The 22,985-nt window shown below is 36.2% G+C and overlaps 1 protein-coding gene across 4 annotated transcripts in view; it reads right to left on the bottom strand.

Moving 5' to 3' along the window:
• Positions 1–22,985, bottom strand: part of EFL1 (elongation factor like GTPase 1) — a 144,823-nt gene that overhangs the window by 24,004 nt on the left and 97,834 nt on the right. For all 4 annotated transcript variants that reach the window (XM_037833194.1, XM_037833195.1, XM_037833197.1 and 1 more), the window contains 2 exons: positions 5,367–5,498; positions 2,823–2,970 (listed from right to left, as the gene is read on the bottom strand). In XM_037833194.1, the coding sequence (XP_037689122.1) occupies positions 2,823–2,970; positions 5,367–5,498 (280 nt within the window). The remainder of the gene's footprint in view (positions 1–2,822; positions 2,971–5,366; positions 5,499–22,985) is intronic.

Raw genomic sequence — 22,985 nt, 5'->3', positions numbered from 1 at the left:
TAATGCCCAAGACATCCAGCACAATGTTAAATAGAAGTTGTAACATTGGACACCCTTATATTATTCCTGATTTCAAAAGGAAATTTTTCAAAAATTTCACTAGTAAGTACATGTTTGCTTTAGTTATTCTGAAGACACTTATTATCAGATTAAGGAAATTCTCTTGCATTCCTAGCTTGCAGTTTTGATGACAAATGGATGTTAAATTTCATTAAATGCTTTTTCTTCATCTACTGAGATGATGTGCTCATTTTTTCTATTAATATGGTAAATTTACATTGACTGATTTTTAGTGTTATTCCAATTTTGAATTCCTTTGATAGTTACAGGTTTTCTATTTCTTCTTTGGTCAGGTTTTTCTATGAATTTGTCCATTTCCTTTAAAACTTATTGCCACAAATCGTTAGTAATATTCTCTTATGTTTCTTGACCCACGAAAAGTTATCCAGTACTCAATTCATTTAAGTGCCCCAATCCTGCATGACAATGAAAGCGATCCAATGGTACTTGAAGATGCAATGGCTTTTTGCCAATACCACTTGATTCAGCTTTCTCAGGCTTCCAAACAGCACTTAACACATGTCATATTCCTAAAATATTGCCTTGTCCGGTCCCCTATGTGTCTGTCCACTATCCCTTCCCACCTTTCTTTCAGCCAACTTCCCTGCTGACTATCATAATGTGCAACAGGAAGGGTCTTTCCTCCTTGGACTCCAGGTTATCTCTGAGCTCTGACAGAACACTGAGCTTGAGGCTATTTCTCTCTCATACCTGGCCACAATGTAAAAGAAATTTTTTTTTCCCAGAAATTGGAATCGCTAGAGAAAAAAGTTAACAAAAACTTCTGAATTAATTAAATACCTTATTAAAGCAGTATACATGTTTTCAAAAGCGGATATGTTATTGCTTTTATTATCCTCATTAAACATAAGCTTAAATTATTTTTAGATGCGGTTATGAATTTTTCCAGAAGGGTTTACACAGAATCATTTCCAAAATGAACTGACTTATTAAAAATATTTTAATGCCATGTTAAGAGCACATTTACAGAAAAGTGATTTCTCTTACTATACAGTTTTTTCCTCCTGATATTAAAAAGTACTCACAATGAAAACAATGATTTAAAAATGAAAAACTGACTAAACAAAGATAGAAATATATAACTCAAAATCACTTTTAGGTTTAAAGGGGGAATATTACTTGAAATATAAGGATAAGTACCAAAAAGCATGATTTTTAAAGAGGAGTATTGGTCTGATAAACGTAAGGTTATTGAAGATGGATTTTAATTTGGTAGCAAGCTTAGTGAAAAGGGAGAAAATAATTTAGTTCAAAGACACAACAAATATATATAATGTTTCAATAAATGTTTTTTGAACCCTCTGAGAATTATTAGTTATTATTTAAAAATAAATCATGCCTCTATTTACATGATTAGCATTATTCTCTAGCTAGCATTGAAAACTTCAGATATTCGAAGAAAATGGTGAAAAAGGTAAAGGAGATGGATGGCACAATTTTGTAGACTTATAGTTATGACTATAAAAATATTTAAAAAGGAAAATGCCACCACACCATTTGAAACTCAAGAAAGAAATGAGGACATTCCTAAACTGGCAGGAGTTTGTATAAAATCCCACATGGCTAGTGCTGCAGCGGCAACTATTCTTATTCTATCAGTATTAGTAGTAGCAGCAGCTATACTGGATTGTATAAGGATTGTAAATTTTACTGGATTGTTATAAGGATTAAGTGGAATAATAAATTAATAATGTTTAGCACAGTGAAAGGCATTTAGTGTTCAGTATTTAGTATATGATTATGTTGATGATTTATAATTATTTTAGCTATAATTATTATGATTACTATAGACCCAGAACATTTAAAAATAAAAGGAAGGAAGGCCTTTACAGGGCAATCCACCAAAGAAGAAAAACAATGGCCAATAAACACATGAAAAAAATGCTTCAACACAACTAGCAAGCACAGAAATGTAAATTAACAATGAACACCTTTCACTTCCCTTCCAGATTGTTAAAATATTTTTAAAATGATAATATAAGGGTTGGCAATGGTTTTGGAAAAGAGGCACTTTCAAAAACTTATTTTGCTAGCTAAAGTGTAAATTATCATATAAAAATATGCATACCCTTTGATATGCAATAATACTTCCGAGAGTTCATCTTAACCAAATAATCAAAGCTGAATGCATTTCTGAGTATGCATAGAACAGACTGGGGATTTATAAACCCAAATGTAATCGCAGTTACCCATGGTGATTCAGCAATTCTTTTTATTCTTGTGTATTTTCCTAATTGCTGCAATAAACATACATTACCTTTTGAATAAAAGAAAAATGTTATTTACAAAAAGTGATCTGTAATGCCCATTTTATAGCACTTAACATTTTATCTTCATAGAGAAATAGATTTCCAGAAAATTTACATTATAGAGGACCATCTCAAAAGAAGTCTCTTTTAATCACAGCCTAAATTTATAAAATATGACTTTGTTTGTTGTCCTGATATAATGTATGTTTACGTATATGCTTAGAGTAAAATACATACATATATATATATATAAAAATATCTTATGACAAGATAAAAATGCAAAATTATTCAAGTGCAGGAATTTAAATGCCATTTGTCATAGATTTAAAAGTTAAATCTATGATCCAATAACAATTCATGTCCGAGGTGAGGGCATTTCATTCTTCTCCAAAAATAAACCTTAGTCTAAATTCAACTGGTTTAGGAAACACTAACACATCCCATTGGTTTTGAAACTGTCATTTCTTCATCTCTATCATATTATCTCCTAACCTTTCTTTTAAGTCATCCAGGCATCGTTGAAGGTGGACTTCCCCTGCTGTGACTAAAACATGTTCTCCTGTTTCTTGAATTAAAATCTGGACGCAGGGATCTGCTTGGTTTAAGAGCTTCATTCCTTTGACAAGCTGAGGCATTTCACCTAAGTTAACAAAAAGAAATACTGAAAATTCAAGGACTAATATAATCTTAAGACAATGCCTATGGGCACCGAAGGGGAAAGTGTAATGAAATAAACTCTTAAAATAATGTTTCATTTTTTCCTTCCAAAAAATGCAGAGATGTGACGAAAAACTATCTTCTAGTAATTTATTTGTACAGATAGGTAACATGACGTACTCACAAGCCTATCATCAAGACATCCAAAGCTGATCTACATCACCTCTCCAAATACTCAGCAAGCAAAAAGTACCATTATATTTGGGGATTCACCTAAATCAACTAAATGTACCTACGTATATACCTAGAAATGTAACAGAATGCCTTCCCAAACAGTACCCATAAAAATCAATATATAAGCCAAAGAAGCATTTACTATGATATTCAATGAAAAGAAACTACACTAGAGTCTCATATTTGAAACTGTCTTTTGTGAAACTGCTTGTTACAATTGAGGGTTTTAGAATACAACTGTCCTTTGGGTTAGAGCTCTAACACACTACCTAGCCACTTGACCAAGAAAGCTTTCAGCACCTTTTGAATTCCATTCTGCCTGTGCTTGTGGTATATAATTGATTTTTTCTTACAGTTCATGGGAGTTAGGGTTATGGATGGGGAATCTGATCTACATCTTGGGGTTAGCTGCTTTTTTACCCTTTACCACATACCCAGCTGCTACCATTCATTCACAGGCAAGTCAGAGAACATCTCTCACTACTGTTCTAGCAGACTTTGGCTCTGAAGGCATTTTTATGCAGTCTTGTTTTATTTCTACGTTTGAAGGAAAGACTCAGCAATTCCTAAAATGCTTGGTTTTCCACATGATAAACAAAATCAAAGGAGCTTTCTGAAGGGGCAGCGGTCTTCAATATGGGTCGCAAAAGTTGATTAATTGGGGTGCAGGAAGAAAATATTAGAACTTCCACATCTATTTTTTTTGTTAGATAAAAGTGGGAAATAAAGTTTTTCTAAGAACTACATGTCACAGTGTTAACAATGTGCCAGACAAGCACTTTACAGATAAGAACTCATTAAGTTATTAACTCTAAGGCAGGTATTACTGATCTCAGTTTACAGATGAAGTAACAGCTATGGAAAAGCTTATGCTCAAGATCACAAAGCTACTAAGTAGTAGGACCTGGTTTTGAAGCCTGGCAGCCAGCATGGAGTCCGTACTGTATCACTGATGGGCGTTAGCACCCTCGTATGGCAGGTGGTCAGGAACCACATATGGAATGCATGGAATCCTCAGGGAAGACAGAGATGGGATTCTACTATATGCAGGGGTTATGTTGGTTTGTGTTCAGCATATTGTAATTTTCTTTGGCTAGTTAGGTGGATTTATAGATATTATCTAGTGTTAACAAACTTAACCTTCACAGAATTTGAAACCTAGCTTAAAAGGATTCCTGCAAAGAGACCACAAACTGAAGAGAGCAGCAAAGAGAACCATTAAAAAATGGCAATGCTTTTTAACAACTCTCTCTTAGTCAAATTACAAAGTAAAAACAATGGTTTTCACCAGTCTGGGAACCTGGGAGAGATTTAAAAACAATAAATACACTTAAATTTGTCTCTTTAAGGTAAAGGTGACCGTTCAATAAGAAAAAAAACTGTTTTTCAAAGTAAGTTTGAAACATGGAGATAAGATTTTTAAATTAGTTGTTTGAAATGTTTCTGTTGCTAACCATTTTGTTGTCAAAAACAAAATAAACACCTCATCTATAAAACCTCTTAAAATGTGGAAGCTGATTTGCCTAACATGCTTAAAAACCTCTAAATGAATAATTTGTTAAAGATAGAAAAAGAAATCTTCTAATTAGTGCAAAAAAAACTCACTGACATCATGAATTATAATCATTCACTATTTCCCTTTCACCAAGATCTTTGTTTAATTGGTAAATGGGGTTCTAAAATGGACATTATGATTTAATAAACGCAGCCAGTGATGCATTTCTTCCATTTGGACTATGTGTCTTTGTGAGGTGCCTTTTCTAGTGATGCCAACTATTAAAATCAAGTGTTGTAATAAATGAAACCTGGAAGCAGACCTTTGAATAGCTATATTCCTGTGCCAGGACCTGTGCCCAGGTCTGTTGGGTAAGCAGAGATGACCCTGGGTCTACTGTTGAAGATATTACGGCTTCCCTGGAGCAAAAGTACTTAAACGTGCCTGGCTCTTAGGACAATGCTAGGTTCCCTTTGGAGAGGTGGTGGTGGTCTATGTGGCTTCATCACAGGGAAAATAACTTTTATTATATGCATATACAAAAATTCACAGTATACTCCCAAAAGACATTGTGAGGAATCAAGTTTTAAATGCATGCATTTAAAAAGTGTAATGAATATCACATGCTTTTACAAACAAGGTCATCTTACTTGGGTGTTTCGGTTCAACAGCAACCCTCACAATAGGGGTGGCTTCAAAGTTGAGTGGTATAAAAGGTGGGCAGGAGGGCAAGCTACACAGGGTTGCAGATTTCAGCACAAAATCTTGTAGGCCTCCTATTCCTGCAGGGGAAAAGATTCATGGAGTCAATAAAGGACGATAAATTCTGAATTGACATTAGGAAAATAACAGCAACAACCCAGTATATATATCACAGTACCAAACATTTACAAAATGTTCCAAGAAATGACCTGCATTGTGTTCTTTGTTCACCTGGATACCATTTAATTGCCGTCAAAAATATAGAAATTCTGCTAGTTTTTGTTCTTCAAATGTACAAATCCTGGTACATCAGATTTTTGGCCACAGAACTTAATCATTTCCAGGCATGTTTGTGTGGAAACACTTATTTCTAATGATAACTTTTAGGTCTTTTTAATACAGTAATGTGATGAAGATCAGTCTATATTGAAATAACCTCTTTTGTCATATCTACTTTCAGAAGGGTAAAGAGAATCTGGAGACCCAGAATTTGATGTTACTTATGGAAACTTGACCCTAGGCCACCCTCCACTACCCTAATTTTAGAAGAGAATTACAGCCCTCCCACACTACCCCAATCCCATTTTAGGTTCCTGACTGATGGCTGCAAGAGACTAGTTTTGAGCACATGTGAGTAGAAAGAATGCCCTAGAGAGAGATGAAGGGGCACAATGAACCTCACAGCCAGTGTATGGATAGGTAACCTTTTAGAATATATTAAGAAACACAAAGGCACTTGTGCTTTGGGGTCAAGGTAAAGGAAGGAGGAGGGCATGGGAAGGGAGCCTGGCTTTTTAGGGGAAAGTGACATAGAAGAGGCAGGGATAACAATCAGCATTCTGCTTCTGTGTCTTGAGCTCAGAAAGCAGGGAGACATCTTTGCTCCCTTCAGTTGAAAAACCAATGTAAAGGTACAGGGAGATGGGATGCTACAAAATCAAACTTCCAGCCTGGTGGAGGGGAACTGAAGCAGAGGCTTCTGGCACACAAACTTGGAAGGTGGCTTAGAGGTTTCTTTTAGTTTAACTACAAGGTGTGGAAAGCCCCCTCTAATATTCCTATTTGAATGCATCCAGAATTGTACCCCACTACATTAAAGGATAGCTCCAAGTGTAAAAAAAACAATCTTCCTTACGTCATACTAACAATATGCCTTCCCACCTAAACACATTGTTCTTAGTTCAGTTATCCAAAGTTCCAAAGAAAACGTGCTTCTTCCACTTTTATCAACTGCCCTTTGGATTTTGAAGGCATTTGTCAGATCCTTTTAATAACCTTTTTCTCCTTCACACTAAATATCATTAGCTCCTTTAACTGTTCAGCTCATGACATGATTTCCAGACGTTTTCTGTGCATGGGACCCACTTCAGACTGCAGTTTCCAGGGTGCTCAATTAAGTCCCTGTTCCTCCAGTATTTGGTCAAAGTCTAAATTTCTTATTACCATATCTCTTGGTCCAACACACAGAGAGATCTATACCTGGCCACAGTTCCTTGTTTATGTCCTCCACTGGTACCATGACATGAAAGATCTGCCATGCTTTCAGTCTGGATCAGCCCAAGTTTCCACCAAGTCTACTTCTAAACTAGAAATAATATCTCCCTTGAGGCCTGGGGTTTAGGAAAACCCCACAGTAAATATTCCCTTTCAAACTTCATCCATCCTGCTTCTGACCTCTGACCAGCATTCATTTCCTTCCTGCACATACAGCACATGGTTTCGATGAAAAGATAAATGCAGGTCTTTCCTCTGTATCAACAGGGATGCTGCTTGCAGATGGTCAGTGTATTTTGAACACTGCCTCTTTGAACTTCTGGTATACATTTTGTTGGTCAAATCTATTCTTGCTTGCCTAGACTTGTTAACATGACTATAATTCACCTAAAAACAGAAAAGGAAAAAAGTCAATACCGCAGTATTCCTAGTCATGATAAAGATTTATGGAAAAAACAATGCTCCAAAAAATTGTCAAAAAAATTAGCTACATATACTAGAGGTCATCATTTTTATTTATTTTTAAATATAAATTTAAAATCTAGGAATAGGACCTCTGGGATAATCACAATAAAATGATTAACCTCTTTTGAAAAATTCTTGATATACTATCAGATAATTATTAGGCATACAACTTGCTATTTATACAAAAAGTTTAAAACAACCTTTTTATTTTAAAAATGATGCCAAGTACAAATTTGAAAGAGAACAGTATACCTACAATCACACCATTCTAATATTGCCACTATTTCCATTTTTGTTTCATTTTTTTCTTCTCTATTAGTATACATAATTTATACTGTTATGATATACATACAATTTCGTATCCTTTTTGCTACTTAAATCATGTGATTTTCACTTCAGTCACTTTAATGAAAATCGTAACAAGGGAGAATAATTCCTTCACATGAAGTAGACTTGTAGAACATGTTTTAACCGGTACTGGGGGATGAGAGGCATATTCTTCCTGGGTGGGAAGAGGGGTGGTTCAGGAAAAAAGAAAAAATTAGTGTGGCATTGATTTGTTTTTAGTCATATTTTATTTATTTTGAAATTTCAAAGATTAAAAAGTGTGAGTTTTTTTTAAGTTTATCAAAAAAGGGCACATGACTTTAAAAAGCGAAAAAAAACCACACAAAACAGATGGAGAAATATGGAGCCACAGCAATTTACTAGAAACCAAGAATTCTAGCTTATTTTTATAGAAACATTGGTAACTTTTGTCTGATTGAAAATAAATGATGATGAAATTCCTCTCTGACCTTGAATCTTCTCTATACAACAAAAATTAGGTAAATTAGCACGTGAACTCTATCTCACAGACTGAGGCGACAGATAACAACATCCAGGCAAACACAGTTCTTCAATTGGGTACACAGGCCCTCGCTAGGCTTTATACCATTCCCTTCAAATTCTTAATCAAAATCAGTATTTTGCAAACACTGTTAGGTCAAATATTTTCCTAGGCTCTCCCTAATGTTTCCCTTTAAAAAGAATTCCAGAAACAAACAATATTAAGGATAGCATGTTTATGATCTGAGACTGAAAACACTGTGAGACCTGAGATGGATTGACCTTCTGTTGAAAACTTTTCTTCTTTTCTTAACAACTCTCTGTTGCACAAGTTGAATCAATCTAGGATGAGGATGAAGTCACAGTGGCAGGCAGGAAGATGGTAAAACCATTACTGAATTCTAAAGTTATATCCTGCAGATGAGTGGTTAGCTGTCTGGACAAAGAACAGCACTACTATCTTCAGGAAAGTTTGGATTTGCAAAGTGATCTTTCACTGCTGGTATGAAAAAATGATTGGAATTTTAAAAATGTTATAATATGGTCTCATAATAAAGTTTTATTTTACACCCACTTGAACATTACTACAATCAAGATCAACCTGTTCCTCTTAATTTGTTTAAGCCTGGGGTGAATGGTTTCCTTTAAACCTTTGCACTAAAATACAAGCTATATGTTATAGACACCCACAGAGCCTAATAAGGTCCGTGAGAGCAATGAAAACAACTTTGGAAGGGACAAGAGGATTTGAACAAGTATATATACATATTTAAGTACAGATTCTCAGGGTAGTGGGAATCTAAAGGATCTTTGGTTTTGGAAGACCAACTTCTCCTTTAGTCCCTTCCATCTTTGGACACCAAAGAATCCCATATCTTCTAACTGCAATTTTAGGTCCTGTTTCTGAATCTTTCATCAAAACTCAGATTCTGTTCTCTTCAACTCAACTACAAAAGGCATCGGGGAATCTACGGACTTTATAACTCTTGTCAAGAAGGCAGGAAGGCAGGTGGGTATATAAACATAAAATGGGCCTTTTCCAAGATTGCTTGGTCAGCATCTCCAAAGTGGACCAGTGTTGCTTAGGTCTGTCCATCATGCTAATAAGCAAGTCCATTAAATCAATTGCCCTTTAGCTTCTTGGCATTACGGGAGGTCCTAGGGAAAAATCCTGCAACAATGATATCACCATATTATAATTTCTTTTTTCTTCTAGGAACAGAAGGAGCTAGTAACCAGCTAATAATAGTTCCTTAGCAAGTTATGCCAAGATTTGGTTGCTCTTTTCTCAGAAGATAGATGATGGTAAATGAAGAGAAAAAGTAACACCCAAAGAATCAAAAACTCTCTTTTTAGAGATTGTATCCATTTGCTATCTTTGTCTATATTACAGAATAGGGAGTAATTTGCCCCCAGTGACCTAAATGAGGTATGAGAGTTACAACAGGTTGTCACTATGGGGCCTTAATTTATGTCCCAGAAAAGGGTAATAAACGAGTCAGAGCACTTCCACTTCTTTGGGAAAGGGCTGCTCTCATGGAGCCTGGTTCTCACTAAAGTGATTACACAGTTGGAGGTCAAGGATTGAACTAGTGGAAGAAATTCCATCTTGGGCCTGGAAGCAGAGTAGACAGCACCTGAATGATGCCTAGTCTTACACCAGAAAGTGAATAAAAGGGTAGTAAAAAAAACTTCTGCAGTTCTTTTGGTCTATCATATTAGGACAAAAAGGATCTACATAGGGCAGTTTGGGGAAAAGAAGGTAGCATAGGTAGCATATCATTGATTAAAATATTGAAAAATAATTTTTTCTATTAGAATAGAAATATACACAAAGGAGTGATAAGAATTAGTAATGAAATGGAGGGGAAGGAAATTCCAGCCCAGGGACACAGCGTATATAAAGCCCTGGAGTATTCTGAACTCCTAGGGCAAGAGTACAAATGAGGGGCAGGCAAAGTATAAGGCTGAGAAGTAACAGAGCTAGATTATCAAGGGACTTGAATGTTGTACTAAGAAACTGTGCCCGCAACGCACTGATAATGAGTTATTCAACTTTCTGCTAGGTTTTCAATGATTTGAATTTTGAGGGAAGGGACACAAGATAGTACTTCATACAGTTTCTTCAGTAAATGAGCATAGTTCTTGTCCTCATAAAGCTTAAAATTTGGTGTTCGGCGGAGGGGAGGGCAAAAGGAAGATAACAGGCAATTATGATACAGTGTGATACATGTTATAACGTGAAAAGTCCATAGTTTGTTTGTTTTTGGGAAGTCAGGAATTTTAAAGATTATAGGTTTCCTGGAAAAGACAGCTACAGTGTGGAGCATAAAGTACTGCTGAAAAAACATTTCCATCCTATTCATTTGCGCTTCCTTGGGATCTTCCAATTGCCATCTATTCATGCATATTTGTTATATTTGATTTCAAATCAGAGGAGCTTGAGTTTAATTTTACAGCTCTGATTTTATGCCAGGTACCTAACCTCTCCAAGTTTCAGATTCCACGTCCATAATATGCAGAGAATACATGGGGTATTATCATAGGGTTACTGTAAGCATTAAGATATTCAAACAAAGTGTTACAGTCCCAGGCACAGGAGAAATACTTTATACATAGTAGTAACAGCAGCAGTTGTTATTTTATTAATAGATTTTTTAATCAATTTAGAATATATTTTGGTATATGATATGAACTGTGAATTTGATCTAGTGTATATGTGTATATATATATATATATATATATATACACATATACATACATATATGTATGTGTGTGTGTATATATATATACTGTTAACTAACTGTAAGGAAGGTGTATATATATATACTGTTAACTAACTGTAAGGAAGGTTGTAATAACTTCTTTATGAGGCACAAATTCATATCCATAATTAGATCCATTTATGAGCATTATAACCTGTCCCACTGACTGTTTTAGTTTCCCAGCTGCCCAAACAAATACCATACAATGGGTTGGCTTAACAACAGGAATTTATTGGTTCATGTTTTCAGAGGCTAGAAGGCTTGCTTCCTCCTGGGGTTGGTATCTTCTGTATGGCCAGCAATCTTTGGGGTTCCTTGGCTTTTCTGTCACGTGGTGTCTTCTGCTTTTCTCTTCCAGGTTTCAGTGACTTCCAGCTTCTGGCTGCTGCCCATGGCTTCTCTCTCTGTAATAAGCCTCCCATAACAGGATTAAGACGCATCCTGATTCACATAGGCCACACTTCAACGGAAGTAACCTCATCAAAAGGTCCCACTTACAATGGGTTCACACCCACAGGAATGGACTAAGATTAAGAACATATTTTTCTGGGGTACTTAACTCCAAGCCATCACACTGACCTAAATTTTATTTTGTAATGTAACACATGGTTTTATGTGATTCTTCTTTAAGATGTGCTTCATTCTAATTCAAATGATTTAAATAAATGAAGAAAAACATACAAAGTTCAGCTCGTCAGAAGTATAAAACACCTACTACACCTTAAAACAATGCTGGAAATTTGTTTTAAGGGAAAAAAAAAGATATGGCCTTCTGCAACTAGGAAATCATAAGCAGATTCTGTCTAACTTTAAACCCAAGATATTTCCAATTAAAAACAGGAAGCAGAGTCATTTCTGGATGAAATGGCAACTTCAGCACAGGAACACAAAAGATTCTGATTGCAATGGTCAACTAATGTAAAACCAAGGAAAACCTGAATGAGATGAAACTAGAGAAGGGCACCTCAAACTTTGAATTTCTGTTAGTTGTGGATCAGATTAAAGAAAAACATCAAGGGTCAGTTCATAACTGTTTTTGAGAAAGTAGCATACCTTCAGGCAAAAGAAAAAAAGCATAGACAGTGTGGTAATGGTGGTCTGTTATACAAACAGACCCGTGGAAAAGAAAGACAAGCCTAGAAAGAAACCAACACATATGTGGGAACATGGAAAATGATCGAAGGGCAACAGTGGTAGAAAGGAGAGGATATTCAGTAAAAGGCATAAACAACTAATTAATGAAATAGAAAAGATAATACAAATGTATCTCTATCATTTACCATCCATAAAAATAAGTTTCAAATGGATCAAAGACCTAAATGTGTGACAAAAAAAGCACAAACTACAAGACGTCATTAGACTAAAGATTAATAAGTCTGACTATATGATAAAAAATTCTATATATCAACAGATAGTATAAACAAAGTTTATACATAGGAGAAGCAACAGAATAGGAAATGTTTGTTTTCAACATGTAAAAGAGACAAAGGATTACTAAACATAATATGTACAAATCAATAAAATAGGGAGGACCCCAGTAGAAATATAGGCAAAGTACAGAAGCAGTTCAAAGAAAAGACTCTGAAAGAAATGTTAGTTCTAATTGTCAGAAAGCATGAAAATTAATATTATTAATAAGGGAAATGCAAATCAAACAGAGATACAATTTCACACCAGTACAACGGGTGTAGGCCTGAAGAAACCAGGAAAAAAACAGGTTTTGCATATAATAGATGGGAACAAAAAATTGTTATAACTATCTGAGAGAACAATTCTGCAATACTCAGCAAAGTATGCCCAGACTCTGCAACATACTGATTTGATTTCTAGCTGTATATGCCAGGGCACTGATGAAAATGGGTAGTATGATACCCTTTAAGATAACTTGGTAACTGGTGGGAGCATTTCTGGTGCTCACATGAAGATTTATGCCCATTCGCAGACCTTATGAGTGTTCTGCTGGATAAACCTGTTTATAATGATCTGAACTTAAATTGAAGCTCATTTTAATAAGATATTTTTGGTACAGTTTAATATACACAGAATTTTCAGGAATGGAGTTACCAGGTAAATAAAAACAAAGTCTGCACTTTGTTTTGAAAATGAGCTGTTCACTAGTTAACTAATAGCCATTCCTGACATCTGAGTCATCATTAGCCTCCATCTGCATCAAACTGCCTCTGTAGCTGTCACATTCATGGTGACAGCAAGCATCTGACTTCATTATGCCTTCTAGTATGAAAAAACTGAACATTTACATACTGAAATGCACATTAGTTTATTATAAATTATTTCCCTTTTACTTATCCTTGTATTATAGTTAAGATACTGCATTGTTGCTTTTGAAATTATGTAGGCAAGTAGATTGTTTTATCTTTGAATTTCTGGGTGATAAATGTGATACTAAAATATGTGTTATAAAGAGGTTTGGGTTTGATAGGGTTAAGAATTGTCTCAGCAAAGGTACTATTTTTTGTGTGTGATCAGAAAATACACATATATATTTAAAAAAAGTTTTTTTTTTTTTTTTTAAAGCCTATTTCTGTTGCTTCTGTGCCTTTAATGCTTGCATTGTTTGAATTACTACAAGCAATAAATGCTGGGATTATACTATAAATGGATTAGATTTGTAGTAATCAATTTGGGCCCTAAGGAATTGCAATCACGGTTTTGCCTCTGGATTGCCTGACTTGGATTTCCAGGTGCCTGCTGGCTGCAAAGGGAGTCTTGGATTCCTGTCTGATAGGGAGCTGGAATGTTTCTTGAGGTTAATTAAGGCCCTGAGAGTGAGTAGTCTGAGAGCTGGAAACTGAAGGCGCTGGTCAATGTTAATTCCACCCCAGGATCTTAATCTCCAATCTACTCACAAGCCACCCTGGCATTAGATGCAGACCTGAGAGACCTGAAACCACCCCCACGCCCTTTACCATTTTTAATGACCACTTTTCAATGGTTAATATTTTCCTCAAAGTCAATTCAGGGATACTGGCATTTGGAGGGTTTTGTAGAACCAAATGATCTAGTACGTTGTGATTTATTTGAGGGCAGGGCCAAAATAGTTGCTGAAGGAGTATTTCATATAGTTTCTGTGCTTTTTAGATTTATTTCAATAAATTTCTACTGAAGACTTACTATGTTTATAGTGTTACTGTGGGGGAGGCAGAAATGAACAAGACAGAGAACCCACGTCCACTTTTCTCTCATTTTGTTACTGTAAGTGTTTCTAAAGCATTTTAAAAACTCAGTCACAGTACTGCCAATTAGTTATTCCAATTCCTGAGTCTCGGCACTTGAGATTCTTGAAACTATTGCCATGTATCTGAATCTTGATGTGGCACAGGTATTATGGTACAGATACAACTTACTTGATATTAGAATTTAATGAAGAAATGTAATTCTTAAGGGGGAAAAGTAACAATATTAGAATGGTAACTACTTTTTAAGCAAATATAGGCCATTTCAATTCAAACAAACACCTTTTCCAGAGCATGTATTACTTCCCTGTGAGAAGAAGCAACTTTCAAAGCAGTTCTGTTATGGCAGACTGAAAATAAACTTTAAAAATTCTTCACATTTTCTTTCCTACTTCATGGATCAGTAAAATAAAAATGAGAATTTCAGATTAAATTTTTGATATAAATACCATTTTAAACTAAATATTAATGAAGTTTTACACTATAGTAGTTATGGGTTTGATTTAATAATATTATGAAAGTGTGGGTTGGTTGGTACTGGGATTATGAAGCAAGCAAGATGTCAACTTCCTGTTTTAGTTTCCAAGGCTGCTGAAAGCAGCTAACATGAAATGGGTTGGCTTTCAACAATGGAAATTTATTAGCTTACAGTTCTGAGGCTGTTCAAATCAAGGTATCATCAAGGAGATGCTTTCTTCCCGAAGACCGGTTGCCAGCGAGCTTTGGTTCCTCTGCCACACGGCAGGGCACATGTCAGCGTCTGCTGGTCTCTTCCTTCTCTTCTGGGTTTCCTTGCTTTCAGCTTCTTGCAACCATGGCTTTCTCTCTGTCTCAATTTCATTCTCTTATAAAGGACTCTAGTAAGCGGATTAAGTCCCACCTGGGCCACACCTTAACTGAAGTAACTATATCAAAAGGTCTTACAAAAGGTTTACACTCCCAGGAATGGGTTAGCTTTATGATTTTCTGGGGTACATACAGTTTCAAACCACCACACATACTTTCACACAAAGAAAAAAGGAATGTGTACATTAGATTAATGAAGACTCAGTTTAAAAAAGAAGTGAAATAACCAAAAATGGGAGTCTAAAACTGACACAATCTTTCTCATTAGCTACCATTTTGTAAAATGATGGATTCAATAAATTTCTACAAGGTGGCAGTTGACATAACGAAGTTAGAACATCCAAAATGCCTAACAATAAATGGATGGCTAACCAAATACGGCATATTTGTCAATAAAATATTACACAGCCACTAATAACTTGAATTATGAAGACTACTTAGAAATATAAAAGCAGAATATAATATTCTATAGAAGTAGAATTATATAAATAAAAATTAGAAGAAAAATAATTAAAATATGAAAACTGTAATAGTGTTGAGATTATAGGATTATAAGTTTTACCATAAAAAGTTATTAAATACAAACTACATAAGTGCTGAAGAAACTTTCGAGTTTTTTTAAGAGATGCCATTAACAGGAATTATATGACTATAAATTATATAAACTGATTCATGGCAAAGGTGACCCTGCAGTGCAATACTGCAGGGATTCAATACTACTTCAAGGTCAATTAGATGTCTATATGGAGAAAAGGAAATCAATCTTGCAACCTCCTTGCCCCACCTCACACCATTTACAAAAATCAATTTCAGATGGACTGAAGATTTAAATCTGCTATGTGAAACATAAAAGACTGTAGAGAATAACAGAGAACATCTTCATGATTTTGGAGTAAGCAAAGATTTCTTAAACAGGAAAGGCAATATTACAAGAGCAGAAAGGTATAATAGGCAGAATGGGAGAAAATATTGCAGTACATATATCCAACAAAGTAATTTTATCCAGATCATATGCCTAAAAATCAATATAATAAAGGCAGAGAATCTAAAAGAAAAATGGGTGAAGACTTAGGTCCTTCACAAACAAGTATCACCAATGTTCAATAAACACACAAAAAGGGGCTTAACTTCATTAGTCATCAGGGAAATGAAAATTAAAACCAACATGCACTACTACTCCTTACACACCAGAAAGGCTAAAATGAAAACAAAAATCAGTGTGGAAAAGATATGAAGGAACTGGAACTTTCAGATACTTCTAATGGAAGTGTAAACAGATACATTCACAGACACTGAACACAATTTCATTTCAAATAGAGATGTGTACTTACAGTCAACGTAGACATGTACATGAATATTCAAAGCAACATTATTCATAATAATCAATACAGGAAATTATCTAAATGTTCACCAACAGAAAGGTGGATAAATAAATTGTAGTAGTTACAGAGCACAGCAATGAGAATGAACAGACCATAACTAAGGGCAGGGACACAGATGAATCTCACATACAGAATGTTGAATAAAAGATGTGTAACACAAGAATATATGCCATATGATTCAGTTTCTATAAAGCTTAAAAAGAGGCCAAACTAATCTGGAAGGCTGTTATCCTTTGAGGCAGGAGGGGCAAGATGGTGGTAATTGCAAAGGAGCTTGGCTTCAGGTATCTTGCAATGTATTGTTTCTGAATTGGGGGTTGGTACCACTGGTGCACGTTCATTTTATGAAAATGTACATTTAAGATTTGTGTACTTTTCTAGATGCATATTATACCTCAATAAAACATTTACTTAAAAATGTTACTTGACACAAATTACATGGGTACTTAAAGTGCTTCTGAGTCTTTTAAATTAATTGCAACTAATAATAAACAATTGCAGAAGCTTTAAAAAAGAATTGACAGCAAAAGAAGGACACTGACTTGGCAAAGGGGTTATCTCTTTAGTTCTTCTTGCTCCACATCCTCCAAGGACTAATAAAGTGTGACTCCCACTGCAATGTCCTTATACTGATTCTGTCATGTGACAGAAGCAGAAATGCAAGTCAAGGAACCACAAGGATTGCAACAAGCCAGCACCAGAATGCTACAGACTCTGTAAGAAAGCACGATTCCTAGCCTCCAAAGCTCTGAAACAATACATTCCCATTGTTTTCAGCCAACCCATTGTATGGCACTTGTCACAGCAGCCTGGGCAAACTAAGACACCAATCCTTGGTACTTAATTGTTTGTGCTACTATTCGACATTAAGAAAATGACTCACAATATTTGGCTCAAGTGGCAGAAGAGGAGGATGAAGCAACATTAAGGGGTACACTCGGACAGTATAAAAAGGCTTCAGGGAGATATGGATGCTGCCAGGTTTCCAGATTCAACACCATATCAGATTGGTAAATGTCTCACTAGACAATAAAATCATCTCTAAAATGGTCTCTGTTTTAGTTAACCTCATGGAATTTCTTTAAAGCTTTACAAAGTTGTATAGTTTGCTTGTAAAATAGGCATTGTCCCTGGACTTGTAAAATGTAAGCTCCAAGTCCTCAGAGCTCATTCATTTCAGAGACGAAAAATGGGGGGGAGGGGGAGGTAGAGTGGGGAAAGGTTTATCCTAGAACATCACATGGTTTCTGACAGTTCTGGAAAGAACCCAACTTTTCCTGACTCCCAGGTCAGGGTTTTTTTTCCTCTATGCCATGTTTCCTCAACATATCCTGGATAAGATGAGTTATAATTTTCCAAGGCCAAAAAGTAACTTATCATAATATTTCCACTCCTTTCCAGAATCATTGAAATTCTATTTATATGCCTTTCCTCCACAGAAAAAAAACTAAAAATGCCAAATCTGGTAGAGAAGGAAAAGGGAGAATACAGGTAGGGATAGAGAGGCAGTGGGTCACCCTCTTGCCTATAAAATTGCTTAGCATACAGGAACAGGGGGCACCAGAGTGGAGAGGATGAGGAAATAATTCTTAGAGACCTCAACAACTATGCCTAGAGTCAACTTTAGAGAGGTGCAAAAGGGCTGGGTAAGTAAACACTGGATACCCTGTCCACAAATACTTTCATATAAGTGAAGTTAGTTTGAAATTAACATCACCTAGAACCTCTGAAGGGGCAAATGAGGGGCAAAGTGCCTTGACAATGTATACACAGTAAGGCAAGGAAACTGGAAGACAGCACAAGCTGTATTCTATCCCACCTTCCACCTCTCTACTTGCAACACTTAGCATCTTAGGTTTTTGCTGCTTTAACACCATTTGGCTGGCCAATCTTCTTTGCTCTAATCTCCTCTCCTCTCCAACTCCACTCCTACTCACTGTGGCCTTTCTATGCTCTGATAATCACTAGAATAGTTACACAATAGCTCTGTCCATAACAAAACAAAACAAGTGAGGAGAATTCTATGTAAAAGCTAAGTAAGTAAAAGTGTATTAATTTGGGGGGGTTTAGTTTGTAGAAGTTTATTATGAGAAAGACACTTGTCCCAAACCTGATCCGGGAAAGATTTTTTTTGGTAATACACAGACTCTTCTGAACATAATTAGCCTTCCTGATAAGATGTTTGAAAATTTTCTGACTAATTTTAATGAGGGGGAGGTTAAGAGTTACTCACCCAACTGACTGACAATCCTGACGAGCCTAAAACCTTTAACAGTTAAAGGTAGGACTGCTTAACCAGTCCTACTAACTCCTTATGACCTTTAACCAGATCCTCCCTTATCTCTTTCCTTTAAGTTTCTGCCTAGAAAATGAAATACAACTAGGACACATTCTCATCATCAGTTTGCCTGAAAAGTTGTTCTACCCATATTGGAGAGGCTTTCTCTAGCTCCTTCTAAAATAGGACACCGTACCTCCTGAGCACTCCCTAGTCCCCTACCCTGCTTTATTTTTCCCCATAGCCTCTATATGAGCCTCTGTAGCTGTTTATTTTCTGTCTCTCTTCATGGAAGGAAAGGTCCATGGAGGCAGAGGCTGTGTTTCATTTCTAGAGCAGTGCCTGGCATCTAACAGGCTCTCAACAGATATTTGTTGAAGGAATGAATAAACCCATTAATGTAAAACGTCGATTAAGACGAAGCAGTAACTGATTAAACTGGCAAAAAGGCTACCACAACATAAATACAATGCTGTTTCACTGCAGCACTTTTGGAAACAGGAAAAACAATAAGCACAACAACAAACTAATTATCCATCAGGGAGGGACACATTGAAAACATTGTGGTGCATCCATAACATCAATTCAGCCATGAAAAAGAATATGGTAAGTCTGACTGTGTTAGCATATTCTAAGATATAGTACTAATAAAATATTCTAAGATATATCATGATTTAAAAAATGCAATGTAGAGGGAAACATTAATGGTGAGATCTCTCCCTACTTCCTTTTTAATGGAAGGAGATTATACTTGCTGTATCTTGATATGCTTGGAAAGAAGGTATACATAGTATATGGGTAAATGTTTTTTAATTGTCTAATTTTTAAGAAAATCAGCTAGATTCTAACAGAACGGAACAAACAGTATCCCAATTTCCCTTAAGTTCTCAACATCTAAGGTCTTAAGAGACTATCTCCTGGTCACACATGGCATACATTAGAAAAATTCAACTCCTGTAACAAAATGATCTCCACATGACCAGTAAGATTTAAGTTAATTTGTATGCTTGCATTTTGCATACTAGTCTGGGAAAACCATTTTTAAAGCCTTATTTAAGATGAACTTATTTGTCATTATACTTGAACATGGGGAAGAAAAACACTATCAGTTACCTGATACCTATCAGATATACTCTTCTCAGTGACAACACAGAAAAGCACAACTAATCATGTAAACACAGAGAAGCAGAATTGGAAGGACCCTGATAGGCTATTTGCTTTAAACAACCTGTATGCAATGTTGAATCCCTTTCAAAACAGCACTAAGAGCAGCTGGTCACAGCCTCTGCTTTGATGTCTCCAGTGATGGAATATAAGGCTGCTTATTTCACTGACAAAGAGCTTAAATAGATATTCATAAATATCTTATTCACTTGATACTTCTTTACATTCATTAAATACTTTCTGAACATCTACTGCATGATAAGTTCCCTGGTTAAGCCCTGAATATGCCATTGCCTCAATCCCTGAGGCTCTTCCTGGCTTTCTTGTGTTGTACTCAAGTCACATTCCCTGAAAGCAGCACTACCTCTTAGTTTTACTTTTTGGAACAACGTAAGCCTTTCATACTTGAATGCTGGCTATCGTGTCTTCTTCAATACTGCTGTTTTCATAACTCACCCCCCCATAAAACCTTCCAATTTCCTATACCCTCTATGTATAAATTTAACAGAGCAAAATACTGTATTTAGGTTAAAAAGTCAGTTGCACACACAAGTATATTTCTAGGCAGTTATTTCTGTGAGAAAAGGTCTTCAGTTTTTGGTTGACAATAAGTACGCTAACAGTCTAAGGTAACTGCCAAGAAGTTACTCAATTTTAGGTTTTCTTTCATGGAGTACTGGGTCCAGCACATGAAGTAATAGGTTCCTATAACTGTTACCCATATCTGGAGTATTACTCTATTTAGAAGGACAAGGACAAATTGGAGTCCATCCAGCAGTGGGAAAAGAGGATGGCAAGCTGCATGGAATCAAAATGTGGCATGAAGTCAGGTTTAATTACTAGCGTCCTGACCAAGAGTCAGTCAGGCAGGCAGTGAAGACACTACAGACAAGCAACTGGGAAGAAAATGGGGCATCCAGTTATGCGAAGGTAGAGCTGCTCTGGCCCTGGTCATTTTTAAAAGGTGTGGTAGAGAAAGACAACAATGAGGTTGGCAGGTGAAGAGGATCGCCCACCAGGAAAGAGAACTTGTTTTGTGTCAGAGACGGCAAAACTAACTGAGGACTTGTTCCAGGGCATATTACTTTAGGAGCCTTCTGACTACGTATTAAGTACAAAAAAACTATCAACTTCTCAAATATGAGGGAAAAGAAGTTGATAATCATATTTATCTTAAAATTTTGTCTTTAATGTAAACTTTGTTTTCTTTAGTAATTCAAATAAAGCATTGCATATTCCAAGGTACATCTGCTTCATTTTTCAAGCACGAGATAAAAATAAATTTGGCAGTGAAGTTTGTTTCTTTAGTATGCCACTCTTTTACTCCCTTCTTTGGGAAGTTAATCTATTTTGGGGGGGTGGGGTGGATGCTTACCTCCTTAGGAAGTGGTATCACAACAGTGCTTAGGGCATCTTACGTTATTAATAGTCACTGGCCCGTTTGTCCCTGCTCTCCAGAATGTCACACCACGACTCCATAAACAGCAGCAGAGGCCAGCTGAGGAGAACAGGCTTGGTGGTAACTTGCACCACCCTGCCTAAATCTGATTGAAGGAGGTGGAAGAAATGTAATAACAAAGGTTCTAAGGATGGTCCAGCACAATTTATTCTGTAGCTCTAAGGAGCTGAATGTTTGGCTATTTTGAATATTATCACTCAGTTTACAATAGGTCCTTCTGTTCTCTGTGAATAGGGTCAGGTGCCAGCTGGTTAAATTTCTTAGGGAGTTAACTGGAGCCAACATTAAAACAAAACCAAGCACAGGATTCCCTAAAAAGTGCAAAACCACTGGGAAGTCTGCCCAGAGGAACAGTATCAAGTTGTCTCATGAGTCCAAGAGCAGGATACCGGAGTAGAACATACTAACGGAATTGAGTTCACCTTTCTAGGGTGGCTGGAGCTGGTCAAGGCCTCACCCCCATGGTTTTGGTCTACTTTCTATTTGCTTTCTGCCGTGGTACTCTAGGACCTCAGAGGTGGTGGGAAGGGATATGGAGCCGGCTAGGATAGGGGTGAAGAAAAGTGACCCAGCAGTACTGCAGGTCCTATGCAAGATGTGCAGGGATGTAACAAACTTGGGATTCTTCTTGCATGATGACTAGGAAAGCAATGGCAGAATAGGAGACCTGGGCAGTAGCTTCACTCAAAACAAGGTGTGTTATGGTATCTCGGTTTTAGGGAGTTCTCTGTGTTGAGAAAGGAAGTCAGCCATTAAGAGAAAGAAAATTAGCATTTAATGAATGCTGTAATATGCACTTTATATATCCTTCCCACGTAATCATCATGGGATAACACAATGACTACCAAGTACTCACTGGCAGAAGGACTAAGCAACAAGGCTGAAGAAGCTTTTCCTACCAGCAGGTGTGCAGAGGCAAGTCAAGCACATGCTTTTCATTTCTAAGAAAACTAGCCTCTCCGAAGTCAAATAAGATGCCTTGTATATTCCTAATTCAAAATCATGGATTCTAGTCCTCAGGGCTCCTGATAAAAACAGAGGAAAAGTCTATTTTCTCTAATAAGCACTTTTAATCTTAAAAACAAATCTTCTATCTTCAAACAATTGTTTTGTTTTTCACATATACGTATGTATATATACACACAAAGGAGAAATGTTACAAATCCCAAATCTTAAAGCGAAAGACCTTATATAATAGTACATGTAAACCTCTTGAAGAGAAATGTCAAGCAAGCTTTTAGAAACACTTTTCGATTACATTTCACTGTATTTATCAGAGAAGTTGCCAAAACAAAAGATTAATCTGCCGAAAGAGTAAGCCATAAAAACGAAACAAAAGAAGAGACAAGGAAATGTGGTTCAAGTGAGAAAACAAACAAACAAACAAACCCATCTCTATTTATCAAAAGGTCAACTACTGAAAAAAGGGAAATAAAAAGGACCACAGCGCTGCCATCATCTTCAGACACTAACTCTCAGGGAAGAAATAGGTGGAAAAAGAACAGCCTTTATTTGATTCACCTATGTCTTCATCACAAGAAAACTATCTGCATTGATTTTTATCCTCTCATTCTTATTAGCTATCATTATAATCAATGGTTAATAATCATTTTTAATCTATACATTCCACTGCTTTCAAATATTGTTAGGAAAGTCATCATTATAAATGTTTATTTGGCAAGGTCTGACTGC

Source organism: Choloepus didactylus, chromosome 4 (assembly GCF_015220235.1).
Source record: "Choloepus didactylus isolate mChoDid1 chromosome 4, mChoDid1.pri, whole genome shotgun sequence".
NCBI classification, from domain to species: domain Eukaryota; kingdom Metazoa; phylum Chordata; class Mammalia; order Pilosa; family Megalonychidae; genus Choloepus; species Choloepus didactylus.
Note: the sequence above shows the minus strand (reverse complement) of the source record. Positions and strands in the feature narration are given on the sequence as shown.